Here is a 22,195-nt window from a genome sequence, read left to right on the forward strand (position 1 = left end):
TGAAGTTCACGAGTCATAAAAGAGCCAAGGTTGCCTACCCCTGCTCTATCCATTATGGTCTATAGACAGACAGACACAAGGATACATACAATTCTTTGAGAGGACTATATATTTAAATATACATAGAATAGTCTTTAAGCTTCCTTCCTAGAATGAAAAATAACCACAAGTATTAAAAAACTATCGCTGTGTTATAACAATATAACTACTAATTAAATTTAAAAATACCACAGTATTTAGGGCCTATATAGGGTCACAATCCTGCTCTGTAAATCTCTTCCATTGGTATAATTCAAAGATGTTTCCTAATGCTGCCAACTATTTTTTGGTAAACTAAAAGTAGAAATGCCCATTAACAATCCATATTGCATGGATTGGCCTTGCTCTGATATATATTTCTCATTGTGTCCCACCTGCACAGTGTTTGTGACAGAGTGGGGGATGAGATATATACAGTAAGCAAGTACAGTCTTCTTTCATTTCTTGACTTCTGATGATTACGCCTTTTCCATCCTCTAATCAAACTACCGGCCCACCGGCCGGTTGTGTCATGCGAAGGCCGCACCCACCCCAGCTCCGGCAATGTGTGATGTGGCGAGTTTGACACCCGTGCTGTAGACATTTGAAAGCAGATGTTTTTTGTTACTATGAAAATAATGTCTTTAGATGGATAGAGTTCTCCAGAAATGCAAACCCAAGTATATGCTATCTCATAATCTAAGCATGAATATTCTAAGCATATGGCAGTTTAATTTATGTGTGTTCAGTGAAGGATTGTTATAGCTAATGTTGCCTGCAATAAATTAAAGATGTCCTCAAATCAAGCTCTGGTCCTGATGACTAAATGGAGGCAACCTAGTATTTATTCTTGGCAATAATAGGAAAGTGATTTTTTGTTATCTTTTGTTTGAAATAGTTTTTGACTTCTTAGTTTAGGTTTCATCCCTGAAATTCTGTCATGGCCTGATCCTGCTTAGCTTCCGAGTCTAGACAAATTCCGACACTTGCTGAAACTTTCCTGTATAAATTAGTGTGAACATGCTTTCCTAATTTGTTGCTTTCGTTAAGTATAGTATAGTACCGTCTATTAACTTTATAGTACAGGGGTAGGCAACCTTGGCTCTTTTATGACTCATGGACTTCAACTCCCAGAATTCCTGAGCCAGCATGGCTCAGCTTGGAAACTCTCCCTTTCCCCTCAGCATGGCTGGCTCAGGAATTCTGGGAGCTGAAGTCCACGAGTCATAAAGGAGCCAAAGTTGCCTACCCCTGGTATAGTATATTAAGGTAGTCATCAGTGGTTTATATCCTCTGAATAGTTTATTAAATTTTAGCAACTCTTTTACTGTCATAAAATTCTAGACATGGAGGAATAGTGCACATAACAAGTATTCATAAAACTACCGTAAAGAGAATGTGATATGTTAATAGGGGACAAATACTGTACAGTTCATGGGAAAATATCTCTGCTGCCTTTGCCTGTTATTGTGCAAATATATTCTCTAGAAAGTTCTTAGAATTTTTATCTGATACATTAATTATTCCAAAATAATTATAGCAGAATTGTATGATGTAGCTTCCTTTCTGGAAAACCATGCAATGATTGCATGAGAATACACTGAGAAAAATTGCACACCCAGTGTGCCATATTCCGTGTTCTATTGGAAGAGATAGTGAGGAAACGCAAAGCACTTGTGGACCTGACGAAGCATCACTAGATTGCTCTAGCTACTTAGGCAATGTTTTCTGGCAGACAGCCACGAATAGTAGTCATGTCTGAAGAGAGCAGCAACTGCCTAACAAGCTACAGGTATCATAAAAGCCAACCTCAGAGTTAGAAGATGGGAGTCTTCTAATCCAGATGCCTAACTGTAATTGGTATTAGTGTCTGTATTAATCTGAAAGTATTTCCATTTCATTCTTTCTCAACACAGCACTGCATGGAAAGTGGCAGTGATTCATTTCCTACACTTGGTATTAGCACACAAGCTGTGGCAATTTTCTAGCGTTGTCCACAATATTTATCTATTTGCACAAGTTTTAAAATGTGTTGTGACTTTTTCTGAGGAAATAACATCACCCTCCCTATAAGTAAAGAGGTGTGTGTGTGTGTGTGTGTGAGACGTACAGAAAAAAATGGAATTTTCGTCAGTGGTACAGAAAAGTAAAAAAAAAAGTCCTGTCACTCTGCTTAAATGTGCTCCATTGGCCAACTTTGACTGGGAAGGGAAGCTTTCGGATTATTTCAAATAGACTTAAAAGTGTTACTTTATTTCTATAGGTGTTGAGAGAGAACTGAAGTGTTCATTATAGTTATTGGAGCCTTGAGACCAGCTTGGAAGGAGTTAGCTTTATTTAAGCTTCAGGTATATTGACCAAAGGCATAAGACAGGCCTTATAGATACATCAATAAATGCTAGCCGATGAACAATTTAATTTTGATCTTTCATGGATCAATTCATTTGATTTTGCAGAATGCTTAATATAAGTTCTTCTGCAATGATCCTCATAAGGTTACATGTTGCTTCATACTTTGGTAAGGGCAGGGTGGACTGAATTCCCCAAGAAGAATAAAGAATAAAGATGAAACTATAAATTGGTCCATGTCACTCCTCCAGCTGAATCAAAATATCGAAACTCTTTTTTTTCTCTTTAGTTTGATGCAAGTAGGAATATTGAAACAAGGACAAATGTTTGCTAATTTGTTTTATCTCTTAGCTTTAATCAATCAGTCAATCATAATGTATATTTGAGCAGACCTACTCTCCAACCTTAAAAAATTCCAATATTTATCAGTGTTGTGCATGGCAGATTCAGTCTCTCAGGTTTAAAATATTTAAAATAAGTATAGGGTACGTATGTCACATAACTCCATCGTTTGATTTAATATTTTTTCTGCCTGTCTCTGCAATATTCTTTTATTTCTCCTGACACAAGTTCCCAGGCTTCTTTTCTGACTACGGTAGCTTAGTAACTGGGTTTGTGCAGCCATGCACATGTGTAGCTTATATTTAGTGCATCTACATATTTAAGAATAAAATGGAATTTTCCATTTCATATTTTATGCCTTTTTAAAGATTACAGATCTATGGAAACTCCCAAGGTCAAGAAGACTGTTTCAGCTGCCCCAGGGTTTTACATCTCATTATGTCCTGATGTTATTTGTTTATCTTTGATGAAGTATAGTAGATTGGCTAGGTTCACACAACAGATTAAATCTGTAATTTAACTATGATTTATGATTACAGTTTTTACAGCAAACTGAACAAAAAAAATATGCTTAGTGTGAAGATTGAATCCATCCCAAAGTAGCATAGCTTTAGCAGAGAAACAAAACAAACTATTTCGTCCAATCTAGAACTCCAGTTAAAGCAGGAGAATCAGCAATACAGATATTCTTCCAAAATTCATGCCCCAAAAGTATTAATTCCAATGTTCTTTTTTTTTTTTAACTTTGCATTCTGATACTAGCTTCACATTTGAGTTAGCCATAAACAATGAAATTTTTACACATCTGGATTTCCTAGTTTCCAGTCAACAAAATTGATTCTTAGGAAGTTCAGTTTTTGAGTAACATTCTAAATATAAATATGTCTACTGGAACTGCTGCTACTTTTCAGTAGTTAATAGAGTCCTTTTTTCCCCTTTCATAAACATTAAAAGCAATTCTGGTACTTATTATCCCAATGCGGCTTAGTTGGTTGATTTTGAAGGTAAGTCTTTAAAAAAAAAAAAAGCTTATATAGTAATATCATTCTATCCCCGAAAAAAATGTTGGCATTCAGGCCACCTCATAGTCTGGAAAGACACAGTTAGATACTACCCTAATCTGTAGATCACTTTCAAGAATGCACAGAGTTGTGCAACTTTTGTATTGGAAAAACACTAGCAGCTAACTAACACTCGGCTGATGTAGCTGCAGGCTGCAGAATGCTTGCATCACCCAGTTATGCCACAGCGACAAATGACCTGGCTTCTATTTTTTCATACCAGGCCTCTCATTCCAAACTCCACCTTAACCATAAAATGTTCTTTCTGTCCAGTGTCTGAAAAAAAAACCAAAAAAACCAACAGCCCTTGGTCATAAGACGAATGTTTCCCTTGTGATTTGCTAATGTTCGGGTGTTTTTTTAAAAGTTACCAATGTTTTCACAAACAAAGCTTTATCAGCTAGGATTTCTTTTTCCAGGGTGTTAGTAATTTGTAACTGTGTTTTTTTTAAAAAAATAAAAACAAAAAAATAAAAGGTTTCCAAAATAACTTTTTTACAAGGGCTGGTAATGCAAAATCTATGGGGGGGGGGGGGAATCCTGTAGTGTGTATTTGATATACAGGTAGTCCTCAACCTATGACCACAGTTGAGCCCAAATTTTATGTTTCAGTGCACTTGTAACTTTGAACAATCACTAAATGAAGTGTGGTTAAGTCAAGGACTACCTGTACAAAGGTGCTTGTACTTTATTGTTTGCAGTACTGAACAGTTGTGAAAGCAACCATATAAACATTACAGTAGTAACTCTAAACAGACTCAGTAGAGAGCAAAATTCACTGAACATAATATTTTGGAGTAAATATACATAGGATTCCCTTGTATACATGTTGAATATTCAGCAAAGACCATTAATCTTCAGTACAACTGAAATTTCCTGTGTTAAATATTGGGGGGGAAATTGGGCCATGGATTTTTCTTCTTCTTCTTCCCTTAATGAATTGGCATGTGGTAAGGAAATGCCAGTATGAGAGAGGTCAATGCATTTAACAATCAAAGTTTTCTGAGAATGGAATATTTGAAGAACGCAGGGCTTCCTTCCACGCCAGATTTTTAAAATTACAATTTTCAGTTGTGACTACAGACATTAAATTCTTAGGTGCCCTATCCAGGGATGTCATCAGCAAGTCTCTTATTTTTCCATAGGCTGTGCTGAGCTCTAACCTAAAATCTTTCCATTTTACATTTAACCATGGCACAAATTTAATCCGACCCTGTCATTTTTCTGCCACATTGCCATGACATTGTCCATTAACTACTGATGGGTTTTTTTTCTCTTTATTCTGACACCATCCATTGGAAGCATCAAGGTAACTAAAAATCTATTAGGCTTTTTTTGCCCATTACCTTGGAGGGAAGTCAAGTGAATTGCATTTTTTGGGGGACAGAAGAAATACTGACAGGATAGAGCTGGACAACCGAGATGCCAAATTCTATGCCACTGTAGTTCTCAGCCAACTTAAGTATCTACTCCACGCTTCTGCTCAACAATGGGAAAAGGCCCTAAGATTCCAGATGCAGGCTTTCAAAAAAATGTTATTTCCATAAGCAAAATGGGCAGACAAATGGATTGGAAATAATATTTACCAGTAAGTAGCATGCAATATATACTGTATAACTCTTGGTCATCATCTGACAGTGTGGTTTTGGTAGACCATGTAGCAATACCAATAGCACTTAAACGTACAGTATATACCTCTTCATAGTGCTTTACAGCCCTCTCTAAGCAATTTACAATGGTAGCATGTTGCCCCCCAACAATCTGGGTCCTCATTTTACCGACCTCAGAAGGATGGAAGGCTGAATCAACCTTGAGCTGGTCAGGATCGAACTCCTGGAGTGAGCAGTGTGTTAGCTGCAGTACTGGATTCTAAGCCCTGCTCCACCACGGTTTGTTCAATCGTAACGCATCAATCTGTTATTGAATTTTTATTAGAGGGTTCCCCCCCTCCTTAAATTAGATGTGAATCTAAATCAGAAAAACTATTAATAGACAATGCATATGATCATTAAAAATAAAATAAAATTGGATGAGTCCAGTGAAGCCAAGTGATTTTTGGCATGGTGAATATCCTTGTAAATGTAATCCCTCATTATCTGTCTAAGCCTGGTTTGGTTTAGTTTGGTTTGGTTTGGGAAATGGCAGGCCAGATTTCAGGATATATAAATATTCATGAGACAACTGGCTTTAGCTCATATTTAAAATGACAGCATCAGTTGGCTCCAAGATAAACTACTATTTCAGTCATTATAATAAACCTGCATTCTCTTCCAGTGTCGAAGATTGTATAAAATAAGCCTGAATTCTGCATACACTCCCCATTTGTTACGGTTCCCAGCGTACTCCTTTCATGATGGGGGCTAAAAATAGTTTTCTTCTTTGCTGCCAAACCTACTCAACTCTTTGAGGGTTTCAGTCATAAGGAGCACTTTCAGGTAGTAATTTCTTGATCATCCCTCCTATCAGTCCAGAAATATTGGGTGTGAGCAAGCACTGATCAAAGTGAAACATTTTTTAAAATTACAATTAAAGCCACCACTAGGGAGCTGACCTGTGTTGGTGAGCATCTATCTGTTTTTCCCAGGGTGGGGACTGTGTGCGCCATTTCCCTACTCCATGACACCAAAACATCTGCAGAAGAAATGTTGTGCTCTTGCTACTCCTCCAGTTTTTGCTGGGATGCTGTGTAGTTCATAAGGCTTGCTGGAACGTTGCTTTCTCAGGATTTGCTGCTTAGCACAGAACTGCTGCTAAGAGGAAGACAAAGCTGTGGAGACTATCTGATAACATTTATTCATAGTATCCCAAACCAGCCTCCCCTTGCAACTAACCCCACAGCAGTCCCTGCATGCCAACAAAATGCGTGTAGAGAGTGGATAGGGTGCAGGTGTCCAGAATAATATTTTCTCCTCATTGACCAGAAGGTAAATCGAGGTTTTTTTGACAATATCCTCTGCAAAGGGCACATAGAAATGCAATAAAAAGATAAGTAAATAGATCAGCATGAATCAGAAAAAGTAAACATTTGCTGTCTTTCTCCCCCCCCCTTATATAGCACTTCCACATGATCTGATTGTATTTGTTTAAACTCAAACTTCAAGCTGCGCTTGTTCTACAATTTACCTTATAGAGGAAAATAGGTATTTCATGGAAGGCAAGGGAATGCTAAGAAAGGCTTTATACATAGTGGATAGATTTTCTTTTTTTTTTCTTCTTTTTTAAGTTTTCAATTCCATTTAAAAAAAAAAGAAAAGACCAAAATGATTTTGACTATCTGACAGATCTTAGGAGGTGTGCAGAAAAACACTTGAGTTTAATGGGAAGAAATTGTGACAGTAGGGAATAGCCATCCGGATGTGGCATTGATTTCTCAGGCACCTAACGCTTCACATTCACTTCCTTTAGAAATGTTGGATGCACACGACCGTATTGTGCAAGTTTCCTGTAAATAATATTGTCTGTTTCAGAGAAAACGTCTCTGAAGAAGCTTCTTGGTAAACAGCCTGCTGACTAGAGAGGGGGTTGATCTCTTAGCTCCCTGTGATCTGAAATAAGTTCTAAATCAAGGAGCCAGACTAATGGCCTTTCACCCAGTGCTCTTTCTCTTATATACACATTACCACCCTAAGAGTACAAGAAGTATGGATCTCTGATCCAGAACTTACTGGACTTCTTTTGATGGTGCCATAAACTGGAAAAGAGAAGATAAGATGTAATAAGGATGGCATTGAAATAGGTTTTACACAAGAGTGCCAACGCAGCAATTTCTCTATCTCGTGTTTTATGGGCCTGCGCTGACTCTGGAGGACAGCAGGGAAGGAGAGAAGACCAGACAGGATAAAGAGTATCCTGGTGACCTCTGCAGACTGAATCTTAAGGGCCTCCTTCAACTAACCACCTCCGTTTCCACATTTCAAACATCCAGCTACAGAGGTTCTAAGAAAAAAGCTCAGCCTAGTTTAAAAACTATACCGCTGTCGTTTTGAAATGAATCTGAAGCAATAGCGGTCGGTTCTGAAATAAGAATGTCACATGGGACTCAGTTAGATCAAACCAAAGGTTCTTTTCCCACAGGGGCCAACCAAAAAAGAACCCAAGAGTAATTGCCCTCTCTAATTCACATCCCATCAAACTGCCCCTAATGGTGGACAGTATAACCATGAAAGCTCCCAGATGTTGGAATGTATTTATTGTTTGCTTGGGCTTTTATACCAGTTGAGAAATTTGGGATTGGGGCTCCATAAAAGGTTAATTAAGCAAGTAAACAAATAATACCTGGTCATTTGCGACACTGCACCATTCTTTATAGCAGTGGTTCAAAGTTTCCCCCAGGATTTTTCCAGAGGGTCTACAAAATTAAATAAGTGAATATTTTAAAACCTCTTGGTTTTTATGTCTAATATAGTACATATTGATAGATATAACCCACGTAAACCAACGCTCTTTGTGGTTATCAATCCTTTTTAAGAATCTAAAGGATCCAGAGACCAAAATATATGAGAGCTACTCTTTATAGTATGCCTTATACTTAAAAGAAGCAAACTAGAGACTTGGTTGCAAGAATTCTCCCAGGATTAGGAACGTCATAGGAAGAGTAAAGTTGCAGTCAGACTCCTGTTCCTCAGAATAGTAGAGATCTTTCTCAACACCTCATTCTAAATGCCAAAATAAGGCTTGCAGCTATTGCATAAAAAGGGACTGATTTGTATTACAGCCTTCTGCTTGCTCAGCTCTGCCTATACATCCTAAATTGCAGGGTGACCTTTATACTGCTTTTAGCATTCAGGATGCTTTGTAATCTTTCTCATTATGTGTCATGGGTCTTTTTTAAAAAAAAATAAAAATATCCAGGTATTGAAATTGCTCAAAGCTATCAATAGGTAAGTTGAAACAGAACGCACCCACCCCCAATTTCCAATGTTCCAAAACTAAGGTTTCCCATATGAAGCTACCACGCTGTATTTTTCCCCAACTATCTTTGAAAACTAACTCATCTCTATCATTTTAGTATACAAGATACAGTAATGTCCATGTGCTATTCTGATGATGGATGGATGGATGGATGGATGGATGGATGGATGGATGGATGGAAAAATAGATTATCCCGAAGTCTGATGCATTAAAGTCTTACCTTGCTATATTTCTCTAAGAGCTATTTTATTGCAGTCCCAACTGACTGTTGGTGCCCATCTTGGATTTATTTTGGATTTTATCTTTGCTTTTTTTTGTTTGTTTTTTTCTGTTATCTTTTGTTTTTTTATGACTATTTGGGATGATAATGGTGATGATTTTGCTTTGTTTGACGTATGCTGCCCAGAGTCTTTGGAACTGGGGAGGGTTATGAGTACTGATAAATGAATAAATCAGTGTTGGGGATTTAATTGTGAAATTTTGTAAAAATAAATAAATAAAAGGAATGTAAAAGTGTTGGATGCTATTGGAATACATGTGTAAGAGAAAAGTAGATAGAGCCTGGAGATATACTTAAGAGAGGACTCAGCCTAGAATCCTTAGGTGTCCACAAATGTGCCAAGACCCTTTAATTCCATTAACTCTTAACTAGCACCAATTTAGGGCTGACCATTAGTTGGCCAGATTCTTGTGTATAGGCATGAGCACTAATTCAGCTTAACTGGAATTTAATGTGTGGTTCTGATTCCTCACACCTGATAACATGTTTCTCTACCTATGTTAATTGTATTTAGAGGAATCTGGTTTCTGTCTTTCATTTCCTGAAGTTGGCTTTTGTCTCTGTTTGCCAAACATACAGGCCTGGAAGCTTGTCAGTGCAATGCATCAGTGACCTTATATAAAAGCGATAATGTTTCTGCCAGCAATGTGTCTACTAACTATAGCATTGCCAGAATGAGCTGAAACCCTGTCGAAATATTCAGTTGCTTGCAGACTGTAATTTCTGGATTTTCAGCAATGAAGGCTTTTATCCACTACTAAACTTTCTGCTCATCGCAGTTCTTTCAGTTGACAGAAAACTGCACACCAGGATATTTATTGCCCTCACTGCCAGTCTCTATTGCCTCTATTCCCAGTAACAGCCCCTCACCTAAGTTCCCTCCAAGGTCTAAGAGACTCTACATACCTTGAGGCTTCCCTTATCTGGCAAAATAAGAAAGAAAACACATCTTTAACATTGGGCAATATGAGCTTGTCTCTGGGGACTAAGTGTAGGGAATGTCATGCGAGCACATTACTAGAGGCTGTTTGTGCCATGATTAATTGTAAGTAGGGAAAGTCCACAAAAGCAACCTTTTCCTGTATTGACATGTTGCACAGATAGCGTGGGGAGGATTGATGTCACAAAATGCATATAGGCAGCATTCCAAGTAGCCTGCAAGTTGTTTTTGATAATGATTGAGTTGTACTGTTCCTCCAGTCCCCAAAATGACTGTGGTGCACAACCATGAAAAGAGAAAAACCGTTGGCTGTGTATTTTTTAATAGCAGTAAGAATTATTAATGTGTCTGAGGTCTTCCAAACAGTACCTCTGGCTTCATGTTCTTCTGGATTGAAGAAAGTCACTGTGAAGCCAAAGAGTTCTTTAAAGGCAACTTTAAAATTAAAGTTTTTGAAGATCAGCAGCTGGACTGCAGTCCAGCTGGAATGCCTTCGCCATGTCAAGTGTTCCTCTTTCTTCAAACATTTGTTGGCTGTTAAATCACTCTCGTCCCAATAAACAATAACCCTGAGGAAACACGTGCTGTCATCTTCTCTCATTCTTCAGTTAAGCCTACCAGTTTACTCTTACCTATACTCTAAGTCAGGGCTTTTCAACCAGTGGTACGGGTACCACCTGTGGTACATTGGCACCTGGCAGGTGGTACGCGACCATCCTAGAAAAGTGTTAGCGGGGGAGGGGAATGAGCTGAACCGGTGGCAGCACCGCACAAGCCTGAGCGAGAGATGGCTGGAGCTGCAGGGCTGTCAGGGCTTAGCGGAAGCGCCAGGATCAGCGCCAGGCTCCACCTGGATCTCGGCGCTGATCCTGGCGCTTCTGCTGAGCCCTGAAGAAGCACCGATCAGCTGGAATGTTGCAGCATCTCCAGGGTCTTCTGATTTACATTCAGATGCTTGGCAACTGATTCATATTTATGACGGCCACAGTGTCCCAGGGTCATGTGAAGTGACCAAAACCTGCGGCAACCACCCAGCAGACAGGGGGAATAAAAACCAAACACCCCCACCCCACCCCCGCTGCCAATCCTCAACAGAAATGCCTCACAACAATGAAAACCTCGGACAGGAGGAAGAGCGTCGCTGGGCGGGCAGGCAGGTGTCTTGCTCGGCTGTGGCTTGGGGGCCACTTTTTTCAGTGCCATTGTAACTTCTAAGAGTCACTAAGCGAACTGTTGTAAGTCGAGGACTACCTGTACTTTATCACTTTTTTCCCTTTTTTTGGTCATCACATTTTTGATACCTTGCTAGGCAACTGGTGGTACTCGGATGTTGCCATATCCTAAAAGTGGTACAATGGGTGAAAAGTTTGAAAAGCTCTGCTCTAATGTGCTTATTATTCTGCCTTTACAGTTATACTGACCGATGAAGAGGTTCAGAGGAAAAGAGAGATGATAATGAAGAGGAAGGAGGAGGAAGCCCTTAAGGAAAGCCAAAAGCCCAAATTGCTGGAGGAACAACAACGAGTCATTGAAACTCTTCTTGAAGCCCATCGCAAAACTTACGATCCTACTTATTCAGATTTCTCTCAATTCCGGGTAAGTTCTGCTCACTTTTTTTTTCTTTTTCTTTTTTTGCAGTACTTTACTATTGTTGTGAGTAGTAGGACATCTGCTGGTGAACAAACGGATATTTTTCAACTATGTCACTTCTGAATTAGTGATTCAAACTCTTGCCCCACTTCCCACTTAACAAAAGTAACATTCCTTGCAGATTCAAATCATTAAACAAATCTACAGTTGATTATAAATAAATAACAAACAAACAAACAAAAACTCAAAGGGCAGCCTTGATGGACCACTAGGTCTTTTTCTGCCATCGGTTTTCTGTGTTTTTATTATGAAAGAACCATTCAGTGTGTTTTTTTAATTTGGATCGGTGTCCCAGATTGAATCTCTCTAGCCAAGTCACCATATTTAGAACTACTCCAGTTGAAAATTATTTTCACACTACGTTAGCATGAAATACATCTGTAAGTAGACCACAGTTGGATTTACAACTGCGCTACTTGGAGAAATTACTAAGTGTATTTGTGACTAGACTTCAGTTGGCGATAGCTGTGCATTATGTGTGCTGCCCCATATGGCTTCATCACAATCTGTTGTTAAAAATGTACTTGACAGAACAAAAGAAGGGAATGTCCCCTTAAGCAGAGTTGAATAACCAAGTGGCAGGCCTCTCTTGATGGACCCCATTGTTCTATCTGTCCAACCTGCCTTTCTCAGCCACACACAAATCTTTGAACAATGAGGTTTATCAATTCTGGGGGAGGGGGGGAAGAGGAAGAAGAAGGTACTTGTGGCTGTAGCAACCACAAGTGTTTCCTGCCCCATCACAAGAGCAAAACAGCTTTGAGGTTGAGTGATGCACATGAGGCATCAGGAGAACAGCTGAGCTAGATGGAAGAAGAAAGAGAACTGGCTGCGGATGACTCATAGTTACTCATAGTTTTGAAAACTTGGGGTTAGTTACTCTTGTTTTTGTGATATTTCCCAACAGACTCCCTCTTACTTCTCTCTATTAGTTTATATTTTCTGAGCAAAACCAGTATTTCCAATATAGGACGATTAGCCTCTAATACAGAGATGTCAAACACAAGGCCTGGGGGGCCGGATGCGGCCCGCAAAGTGGTTTCATGTGGCCTACGAAGCCATCTTGGAAACGGTGAGGGAACGGCCCCCGCTGCCTTGGCCCTGGCCCAGGCCAGCTGGGAGCCAATGTACAATTTTGTGGTAGCCATTTTGGCACTTGCCCCGGTGGACCATGCCTTCGCACTTGCCCCGGTCCCACCCCCTTCTGCCAGAGACCCTCAGATCTGTCCCACTCCTGCCCAGGCCCCCACAGGCACCCTTGACGCGAATGATGTAGAACTGGCCACGTCCACCCAGTAGGCCACACCCACTCTATCCACGCTCACCCAGTAGGCTGCACCCACTCTGGCCACACCCACCCGGCCCCCCCAGGGCAACCGCAATGCTGATGCGCCCCTCAGTGAAATTGAGTTTGACACCCCTGCTCTAATACCTTCTGCTTGAAGGTTGAATAGATGCAACCAAATGCATTTTACCTTCAGCCAAGAGGCTGAACATACATTTTTTTCAAGGTTATTATGCAAATGACATAGCAGTTGCAGGGACTATTTGCTTCAGAATATCCTGCTTTCTTAAATGATTAAGTAATCAAAAATGTTAGGGCAACATAGGAGAAGGAAGGAGTATTAGGCATGTTGTCTGCCTTGAGTTATTTATAAAAATAAAGGAGAGATTAAAACATCTAAATTCATGGGATATCAGAGCAGACGAGTCTTCTCTTTGGCGGTTGTTCTAAGAAATGGGTCCCTGGCGTTGAAAAACATTCAGTAGACTGGATAAACGGAGGTAGAGTGGGTAAAAGCCTCAGAGCACCCTTCTCCTTGGAGCAGATGATCTCCGTTAATGAACTAACTTTCTAGTAACTAGAATCGGGATGAAGGTATGAAGAAAGCAGTCGGCTCCTATCAAAGGCTACCCTTTCTATTTCTATTTCAGCCTCCTGTAAGACAAAATTCAGACCAAGAACACACAAGTCGGTCTTCTTCTAACATGACCCCAGGTTTTTCCTTCTCAGATGACTCTTCAGATACTTCCAGCTTCTCTTCAGGTAACATGCAGAGTGCTAATCCTCTTTATATTCACAGCAAGAATCCTAACAGCTACGTTTCTTTTAAATGGCAAATTCTATGGTTGCCTTTTTTGTACCGATGGAAGTTTTTTTTGTGAAACGTTTACAACAAATCTTAACTTGCAGCTAAGCAGCCTGCGTCTTGTTTGGCAAGCGCTTAAGGCAGTGGTGGCGAACCTATGGCACGCGTGCCAGAGGTGGCACTCGGAGCCCTCTCTGTGGGCACGCGCGCCATGCCCCAGAGATGGCAACCGTCCCTCTTCAACCAGCCGCCTGCTAACTTGCCCGGCCCCCACAGGCATCCCTCCCCAGGAGCAACATCGAGCTGGCCATGCCCACCCTGGCCACGCCCACCCATCTGCCATGATCACTGTAGCCACGTCCACCCGGCGGGCGACACTCACCCGGCACCCGGCAATGCATAAGTGGGTTTTGGGTTGAAATTTGGGCACTTTGTCTCTAAAAGGTTCGCCATCACTGGCTGAAGGGCAATTTATTAATCTGTTATTAATCTCTCCCCCTCAAGAAGACCTAACGCAGTGGTGGCGAACCTATGGCATGGGTGCCAGATGCGGCACTCAGAGCCCTCTCTGTGGGCACGCACACTGTCGCCCCAGTCCTAGGCCTTCAGCTGGGTTTTATAAAACCTTTTCACTTTAGGCCTCCGCTGTATGTGCAAAAAAAAAAGGTTTAATCAATCAGTCAATTTCAACTTCTCACGGGAAAAAAAAGATCCTGCAAAGTTGGAATTGATTGATTGAACTTCTTAGTCCCACCCAGTCTGCCGTTACCACCTCAGCCACGCCCACCCAATGGGCCACACCCACCCAATGGGCCACACCTACCCAATGGGCCACACCCACCCGGCACCCGACGATGCATAAGTGGGTTTTGGGTTGCAGTTTGGGCACTCAGTCTCTAAAAGGTTCGCCATCACTGACCTAACGTAATCCTATGAAATTTAGAGTATTCCTATTCAGAGAGTTCTTAATGCCAAACTGCCTTGTGTAATCACTCCGGTTTTTTACTGGTGTGGTGGAAAAAATAAAAGAAAGTGTAGGGAAACTCAGAAAGTGTTCTATAACAAAGGGGGCCCACGATAAATGCTACCTCTGGCTTCATACCAAAATGCCTTGTGAGGACACGTCAACGTGGCCAGCGTTCCATCTGCATAACCTACAGAGCTGTTCCTGCAAAGGCTGTAATTGGACCAGTCACAGCTTTTGCATGAATGGAGATCTAGCCTGTCCTCCATCTACCTGAACAATAAACAAGTGTGGCAACTGAGAGTCAGTCAGGAGCATTTTCCTTGTTGTGCTGCTTTTGCTTACAGTGCAGGAGGGAAAAAGAAAGCAGCACCACAGTTGTGTGAAGGCTATGGCACATGACAATACCTGAATGAGAGAATGAGGCATTGGGAGCTGGGAGGCGAAGATTGGTGGGGATTTCTGCCAGTAGAAAAAAACAAGACTCATCCATCGCAACCCATTGACACTGCTAAAATCTTAGCATGAACATTGCCTTTGAATGTACTTTTGGCCCTTCCTAGGCACCTGGTGTGTCTTTATTGTATTGGGGAGTTTGGCACAGAATGTTTTATCTCAATGTTACCCACCCAAAGTCCATCAGGATTGGCATGTGATGTAAACACTGGAGATAAATAGATAATTTTGAATATTTAGGAAGATGATGCAGAAAAAAGTCAGCTTGAACTTTGCAGACAATAGCATGAGCACCACTGCAGGAACAGCACCGGAATTCATCGTGGACATGCCTCGATTCTGTGTTCAGGCTTTGAGCTTGTTTTTGCGCCAAGGATTGCACTTTTAGTAATGCATTTTGTGTAATTTGTTATGCAATGAGTATTGTCTAAAATAACCATTGTTAAGTGTGGTTAGGAAAGAACAGAGCAGTAGATTAAAATGAAAAAACTGGAGCATGTTTTTAATCACGTCAATAGGATCCAAGATTTGGACTCTGAGGAAACCTACAGCCTTAACATTTTGATCTCACTCAACGAAATTACTCCTTTTGGATTCTTTGGTTTTGCTTGTGCCTCTTGAAGTACTACCAGTAGTGGCCTCCAGTCAGCCTAGGGACAGTAGAGTCCTAGCCACTGCAATGGCTCCTCAATATCACCTTCACAACATGACTCTCTCAGTGCAAATCAACACACAACGGAAAATAATAAATAGTAATTGTAAATAGCCCAACTAATGCTGTCTAAATTCTCAAACATTTAACCTGTCATGCTGTAATGAGTGGTGCCTTGCCTGCTGGTCTGACATATAAGGGTCTAATCCAGTGGTTCTCAACCTGTGGGTTAGGACCCCATTTGGGGTCGATCGACCATTTCATGGGGGTCGCCAAGCAAGGCTGTCCGCCATTTTTTTTGTCCGCCATTTTTCCCCCTTTTCCGGCGGGTACCTTACCTCCCTTGGGCTGGGCCAGCTGGTGGTCGGCCTGCTCCGTCTCTGCCGTTTGCCAGCTACGCCTCAGCCGGCGCAGGGGGCGGAACCACGCATGTGCGGCGCTCCCGGGCAGGGAAAGTCCTCGACTTACGACCGGTTGGGTAGTCCTCGACTTACGACCAGTTTAGTCCTCGACTTACGACTGGTTGGGGTCGCGGCATTAAAAAGGTTGAGAACCACTGGTCTAATCTGTGTCTTCCTCTCCTTGTCCACCAGAGCCCATGATGCTTTCCAACCTGGAGTTGAACGACGACAGCGCGTCCATGTCCATCGACTTCTCCCACCTCACCATGTTGCCTCACCTTGCTGATCTTGTCAGCTACAGCATCCAGAAAGTTATTGGATTTGCTAAAATGATTCCAGGGTTCAGGTAGGGGAATTTAAAAGTAGCTTCAAAACCCTTGTCTGCTTTTTTACTTAGAGGTGTGTATCTGTGTCTGATTTTGTCATGCTTAAATAAATATATACATCAATGCACAACACCACAGATCTCTCAAGAAGACTTCAGAAATCTGCAAAGGCACATCAAAAGGAACAGCAAATAAAAAACAAATAAAATCTTGACACAAGCCATATAAATAAATACTATCATTCCTCAGTCGAACTGAAGTCTTACCACCTCAGAACAGCTCTGTCCTTTTTAAGCCTTGCAATCCATTAACGGCTATTTCCTTGGGAGGTGACAGAAGGCTTCTCTCTCAACCTATTGCTGTAGAGGCCAAGGTTAGCAGGCCACCTTAGTGCTGGTAGAGACCTCAAACAAGGCATCTCTTATTTAAGGCATCTTCAGTAAGACCAAAGAGATGGGGAAGATGTCAGGTGTATGTGTGTATGTGCATACATGCCTGCAGAGAACCACTCTGTGGCCAGAGGTTTGGTTTGCCGCTTTTGTGAATGAGTAACACAGTTGGCGAGAAAGTTGAATCTGCTTTGCAGAGCTCTACCTGCTGCAAAAGTCCTGCCTAGAACCTTGTGGGTTTATTTTAGAGTTTTTTGTGATTCATTTCGTTTTGCGGCCTCAAAAGATTTGTATCAGGATTCCAGGAAACACTCATCACTTTTGCATGCCCCAAAGAAACTTTCTTTAATCAAATCCACACCATCGCACAGCCCAGTTGTGACTGGCTTTTAATTCAGTGTGTGAACTGTGTTGCTAAAACATTCAAGTTAAGTGACACGTGAAAGTTCTGTCAGAAACGTCTGACCTGTGTGCCGCTCATTCATATAGATATGCTATCAATTGAGGCTTCAGGGAGCCATAAGCAAAAATGTCTGCAATCCACTTAGAATTTGTCATTGGTTAACCGAGCTTATGATTGGGGATGGCCTTCCAAGCTGTTCTGTAAAATCAGTTCACGCTAAGAGAAATAGTAACATGGCGGGCAATAAAGGATAATCATTTCTAATTCTGATCTTAGAGAATGTTATGATGATGGATCGCTTGAAATCTTGAGTTGCATATTCTTCCTTTTTTTTAAATACAGAAGTCTAACAGCGGAGGACCAGATTGCTCTCCTGAAATCCAGTGCCATTGAAGTGATAATGCTCCGTTCCAATCAATCATTTTCCCTGGAGGATATGTCCTGGACTTGCGGCAGCAATGACTTCAAATACCAAATCAACGATGTCACTCAAGGTATGGTTTGTATGGTAAAGCATAATAATAATAATAATAATAATAATAATAATAATAATAATAATAATTATTATTATTATTATTATTATTATTATTATTATTATTATTATTATTATTATTATTATTATTATTATTATTATTATTATTATTATTATTATTAAATAAATAAAGTTGGAAGGGACCTTGGAGGTCATCTAGTCCAACCCCCTGCCCTATACCAGTGGTGGCGAACCTATGGCACAGGTGCCAGAGGCGGCACTCGGAGCCCTCTCTGTGGGCACACGTGCTGTTGCCCCAGCCTTGCCTCCGCCCACGACCCCCTCACCAGCAGCCTCCCTGGAGGAGAGTCACCCCTGAACGTGGCCCACACGGAGCAGCGCAGGCAAGGACATGGCAGCCAGGCAGCGTAGACAAGACTCTGCCCTCACGCCCCAATGCGTACAGTTGATGCAGCGGGGTGTGGGCAGAGGGTGTGGCCGCCGTGGTTCTACTGGGCTGCCTGGGCGATTTGCGGCGGGCCCTGGAGGCGGTGAGTGGTCCTGCAGGCAGGCAGGGTGGGGTGGGGCGGGGCAGGGGTGGGGCCAGTTTTGGGACACTCGGTCTCTAAAAGGTTCACCATTACTGCCCTATACCATTTCGAACAAATGGCTGTCCAGTCTCTTCTTAAAAACTTCCAGAAGATAGCCCTGGAGCAGTCACCTCATGGAGCTCTGTTTTCCTTTAGTACTTGTAAATGCCTCTGAAGATGTATAGAAAATGTGTCCCAAACTTACCTAAGGTTGAAGCAAATCATAGTGGCATACAGTATTTTATGAATTACTTTACAGCTGGTAATATTAGAATGAATTAATGACCGTGGTGTATCCGAGAATGAGAATTGTGTTTACCATTTGTTTAACAATGTACAGCCTATTTATAGCATAATGAATACTGAAAAATATACTGACTTACTCCTTGGCAGTTAATCCTGATTTGCCGTCTGCCCTGTGTGGCATAGAGTTTTGTGCAGTACCATGTGATTGCAGCAGGTATGACTGACACGCCCTTCTTACACCATCACCATTCTTACATTGCATGCCCTTAGAAATAACTCCCAAATTTCCTTGGAAGTGTTTCAGGAGGCCCCAAAACACCGATCACAAGAGCTCCCTGTAACTCAGACATGTCAAACACAAGGCCCGGGGGCCAGATGCGGCCCGCAAAGTGGTTTCATGTGGCCCACGAAGCCATCCTGGAAACAGTGAGGGAACGGCCCCCACTGCCTTGGCCCTGGCTCAGGTCGGCCGGGAGCCAATGTACAATTTTGTGGTGGCCATCTATGCTGAAACGCATTCAGTCTTAGCTCCACAAGACTGTCTAGAAACAGCTGTGTCGGCCCCGCCCCCTGGGTGCATGCTGGGGAGGGGTCACCCTTTGTGAGGAGTGAAGAAATGGACCATGCCTTGGCGCTTGCCCCGGTCCCACTCCCTTCTGCCAGAGACCCTCAGATCTGTCCCACTCCTGCCCAGGCCCCCACAGGCACCCTTGACACGAACAATGTAGAGCTGGCCATGCCTACCCAGTAGGCCACACCCACTCCACGCCCACCCAGTAGGCCGCCCCCCCCGGGCATCCGCAATGCTGATGCAGCCCTCAATGAAATTGAGTTTGACACCCCTGCGGTAGCTTGCCAACGGGGTGTGTGCAAAATGCAGTCTTCCCAGGGAATTTGTCCTGGTCTCCACACAGCTGCCGCAAAGGAAGCTTGTAGTGTTTTCCTCAACAAAAGGAAGAGGGGAGGGGAAAGCTGAGGAGCCCCAGGGCAAGGCAAGAGTTCCCAGCTTTGCCACTGCTGGTGACCCTCGGCTGCAGCCAAGCAAGAAAGTACCTGTCTGGACTACCTGAAATGAGGCCCAGGTGAGGTGACTGAAATCTTGTGTATTGGGTTTGAAGTTCAGAGACGAAAAGGGATTTCTTACTTGCCCGAACCCAAAAATTGGGAAGAAAGACATTTGATGGCATGAGCTGTAGCTCACAAAAGTGGATGCCTTTTAATAACATGTGTCGGTTAAAAGAGATGCTTCCAGACTCCTCCTCCTCCTCCTTTTTTTTTTTTTGCTGCACCGCAGAGACTCTGGTGGTACCCAGTAGGGGGAAAAAAAAGAAGGCTAGGAAACTTAGAGGAAGGAAGGGCCGTGGGCCACATAAAATAAAGTTCACTCTGCTACACATGGAAATGTTTCTCCACGTTCTTCCAGTGGAAATGTTGTTTTATCACCATGAAAAATAAATTGGGATGAGGAGGCGGATTGTCCGATGGGCCCAGATTGCTGAGCTGGCAGATGTTTCCCCCGAAGTGTGCGAACTTAAGAATTCAGTTTCCATTGCAACCATCTGATCTAAGATGGGAAGGAGCAGGAAGTTGAAAAAGTAATCGCATACGCTGCACGATTGCACCACCTCAAGGGCGAATCCAGTCCGAGTTAAGTTTGCCAAAGGGCCAGTTTTAACGAAACGCGGATGTCGTTATTCTGGTGGCAGCTTGGTTCCTTTGAGCATTCCGCTCAGTTTAGGGATGACGACTCAGATGGATGACGCACTTAGGATTGGGTGCATTGGAAGGAAAATCCAGGGCTAGGATTTATGCTTACATTTGTTTCTTCCCCTGTTTTAAGCTAGCTGGTAATTAGTAATCTAGTGCCTGCCTCTGAAAAGTTGCTTTGTTTCTGTTTCAGCTGGCCACAGCCTAGACTTACTGGAGCCCCTCGTTAAATTTCAAATTGGTCTGAAGAAACTGAACCTGCATGAAGAAGAACACGTGCTCCTCATGGCCATCTGCATCCTTTCTCCTGGTGAGGAAAACTTCAGTGTCACAGGCTGCATTTCAGCTGTCTTAAAATATTATCAATAAACTATGTTATCATATTTACATGTCCCTGTATTAAAGTCTCGGTACGAAGTAACACACCCAGTGTGTACGCCACCATATATTTAAAAAAAACCTATAAGCATCTTTTTGACCAAATGAATGTGCTGGATGTCCCTCTGTTGTAAGAAATAAGCTACTGAACAAATGACCATCTATAGAACATTAATCTTTGCTATCCCTTCCACGGTGCAAAGTGAAGAGATTATTTTCAAGGAATTTGATCTGTCTTGGAGTAATTCTAGATGACCAATCCATTCCCAGTCCTTTTGAATCTGCTTTATAATAGGCCTTGGCTAGATTAGACTGTTCTGATTGTTTTCAGATACATTCAAACATCAGGATATTCTGAGTTTATAGTGATATCAATACTTGGCTGTTTCCAAGCAGAAGTGTTCATCTCCAACCTAACTGCTGCATGAACATGTACCAATAACATTTTTATGTGCCATATCTTCATGATATTTCCTTTGTCTCATCCCCAGCCCACAATTAAAACAATTTAGAGTTACCTTTAGCTCTTCTGGTCTTAAACTAGTGTTTTCACTTTTCTCCCCCCATGTTTTGCTGTGGACACTATCTAGCACACTTCATTGGTGATGTACCTGACATGGTTAGGGTAGGATTTGCCCAGCTCCCGTTGGTCCAGCTGTTCCAGATGTGCCCCCTCTATTCTGGCCACTAAGCATTGCCATCTGGGGCCACTTGACTTGCAGGAAAAATTAGAAATCTGGCTTTCACTGATACATCTGCCTAGATAATGTTTACAACCATTTTCCAAAATGCTTCTTAGGTCTAATGTAGCCTCCTATATTGTCAGGTTTCTTCTGAAACAATACTAGGCCTATTTTTAAACCCATTTATCAGTAGTTTGGAGGAATGCTAGACCTGTGTTTAAAAACAGGACTAACCCTCTCTCCACTAGATCAGTGAACAAATTTAATTTTAATGAAAAAAGAGAGCAGGCTGTACAATCTGCACATTGCTAGTTCTGTCATCAAAGCACAGTACAGATTTCTGCTGCTTTTGTTGACGTTTTAGGTGACTATACTTTTTATTGTATTATTTGTACCTACACCCTTTTGCCTACTCCGTAGACTGCTACAGAGTGTTGCTAGCCACAGCCATTCACACCCATCCCTCTGTGACACTCGTTACTGATGGAATTCATGGTTATTGATAGCTGCTCCCCACCTCACCTTGTGCCCCTTTTGTACCTGTGAGGCAGGCTCTGTTTGGAGTGAGCCACCTTCAGCCTATTTCACAACAGCGAAAATTACTACCTCTTCATTAGTTTGCAGGAAATGGTTCTAAACTGGGAATAGTTTATTTGCTGACATTATTATATCACTATCCCTTCTTGTCAATACATCTTGTTGTTTTTTTTAAAAAAACTGAGCAAATCTTCCTTGGAAGAATTACTTTTGTTTGAGGCAGATTCCAAATAAGTGAGAGGATGAAAAAAAAAAGAGAGAGAGAGAGAGAGAGATCCAGGATAAATATAGCTCTTTTGCATGGCATTAAAGCAGCTATGGAATTAAAAACCTATGACCTTCTGGCATTG

At 41.9% G+C, this 22,195-nt stretch overlaps 1 protein-coding gene across 1 annotated transcript in view; it reads left to right on the top strand.

The window, feature by feature from the left end:
• Positions 1-22,195, top strand: part of VDR (vitamin D receptor) — a 53,181-nt gene that overhangs the window by 27,871 nt on the left and 3,115 nt on the right. Inside the window, exons 4-8 of the mRNA XM_015820611.1 lie at positions 11,313-11,497; positions 13,487-13,598; positions 16,307-16,460; positions 17,575-17,726; positions 20,441-20,557. Of these exons, the coding sequence (XP_015676097.1) occupies positions 11,313-11,497; positions 13,487-13,598; positions 16,307-16,460; positions 17,575-17,726; positions 20,441-20,557 (720 nt within the window). The remainder of the gene's footprint in view (positions 1-11,312; positions 11,498-13,486; positions 13,599-16,306; positions 16,461-17,574; positions 17,727-20,440; positions 20,558-22,195) is intronic.

Source organism: Protobothrops mucrosquamatus, unplaced genomic scaffold, assembly GCF_001527695.2.
Source record: "Protobothrops mucrosquamatus isolate PMUCROS unplaced genomic scaffold, P.Mucros_1.0 scaffold_155, whole genome shotgun sequence".
NCBI classification, from domain to species: Eukaryota; Metazoa; Chordata; class Lepidosauria; order Squamata; family Viperidae; genus Protobothrops; species Protobothrops mucrosquamatus.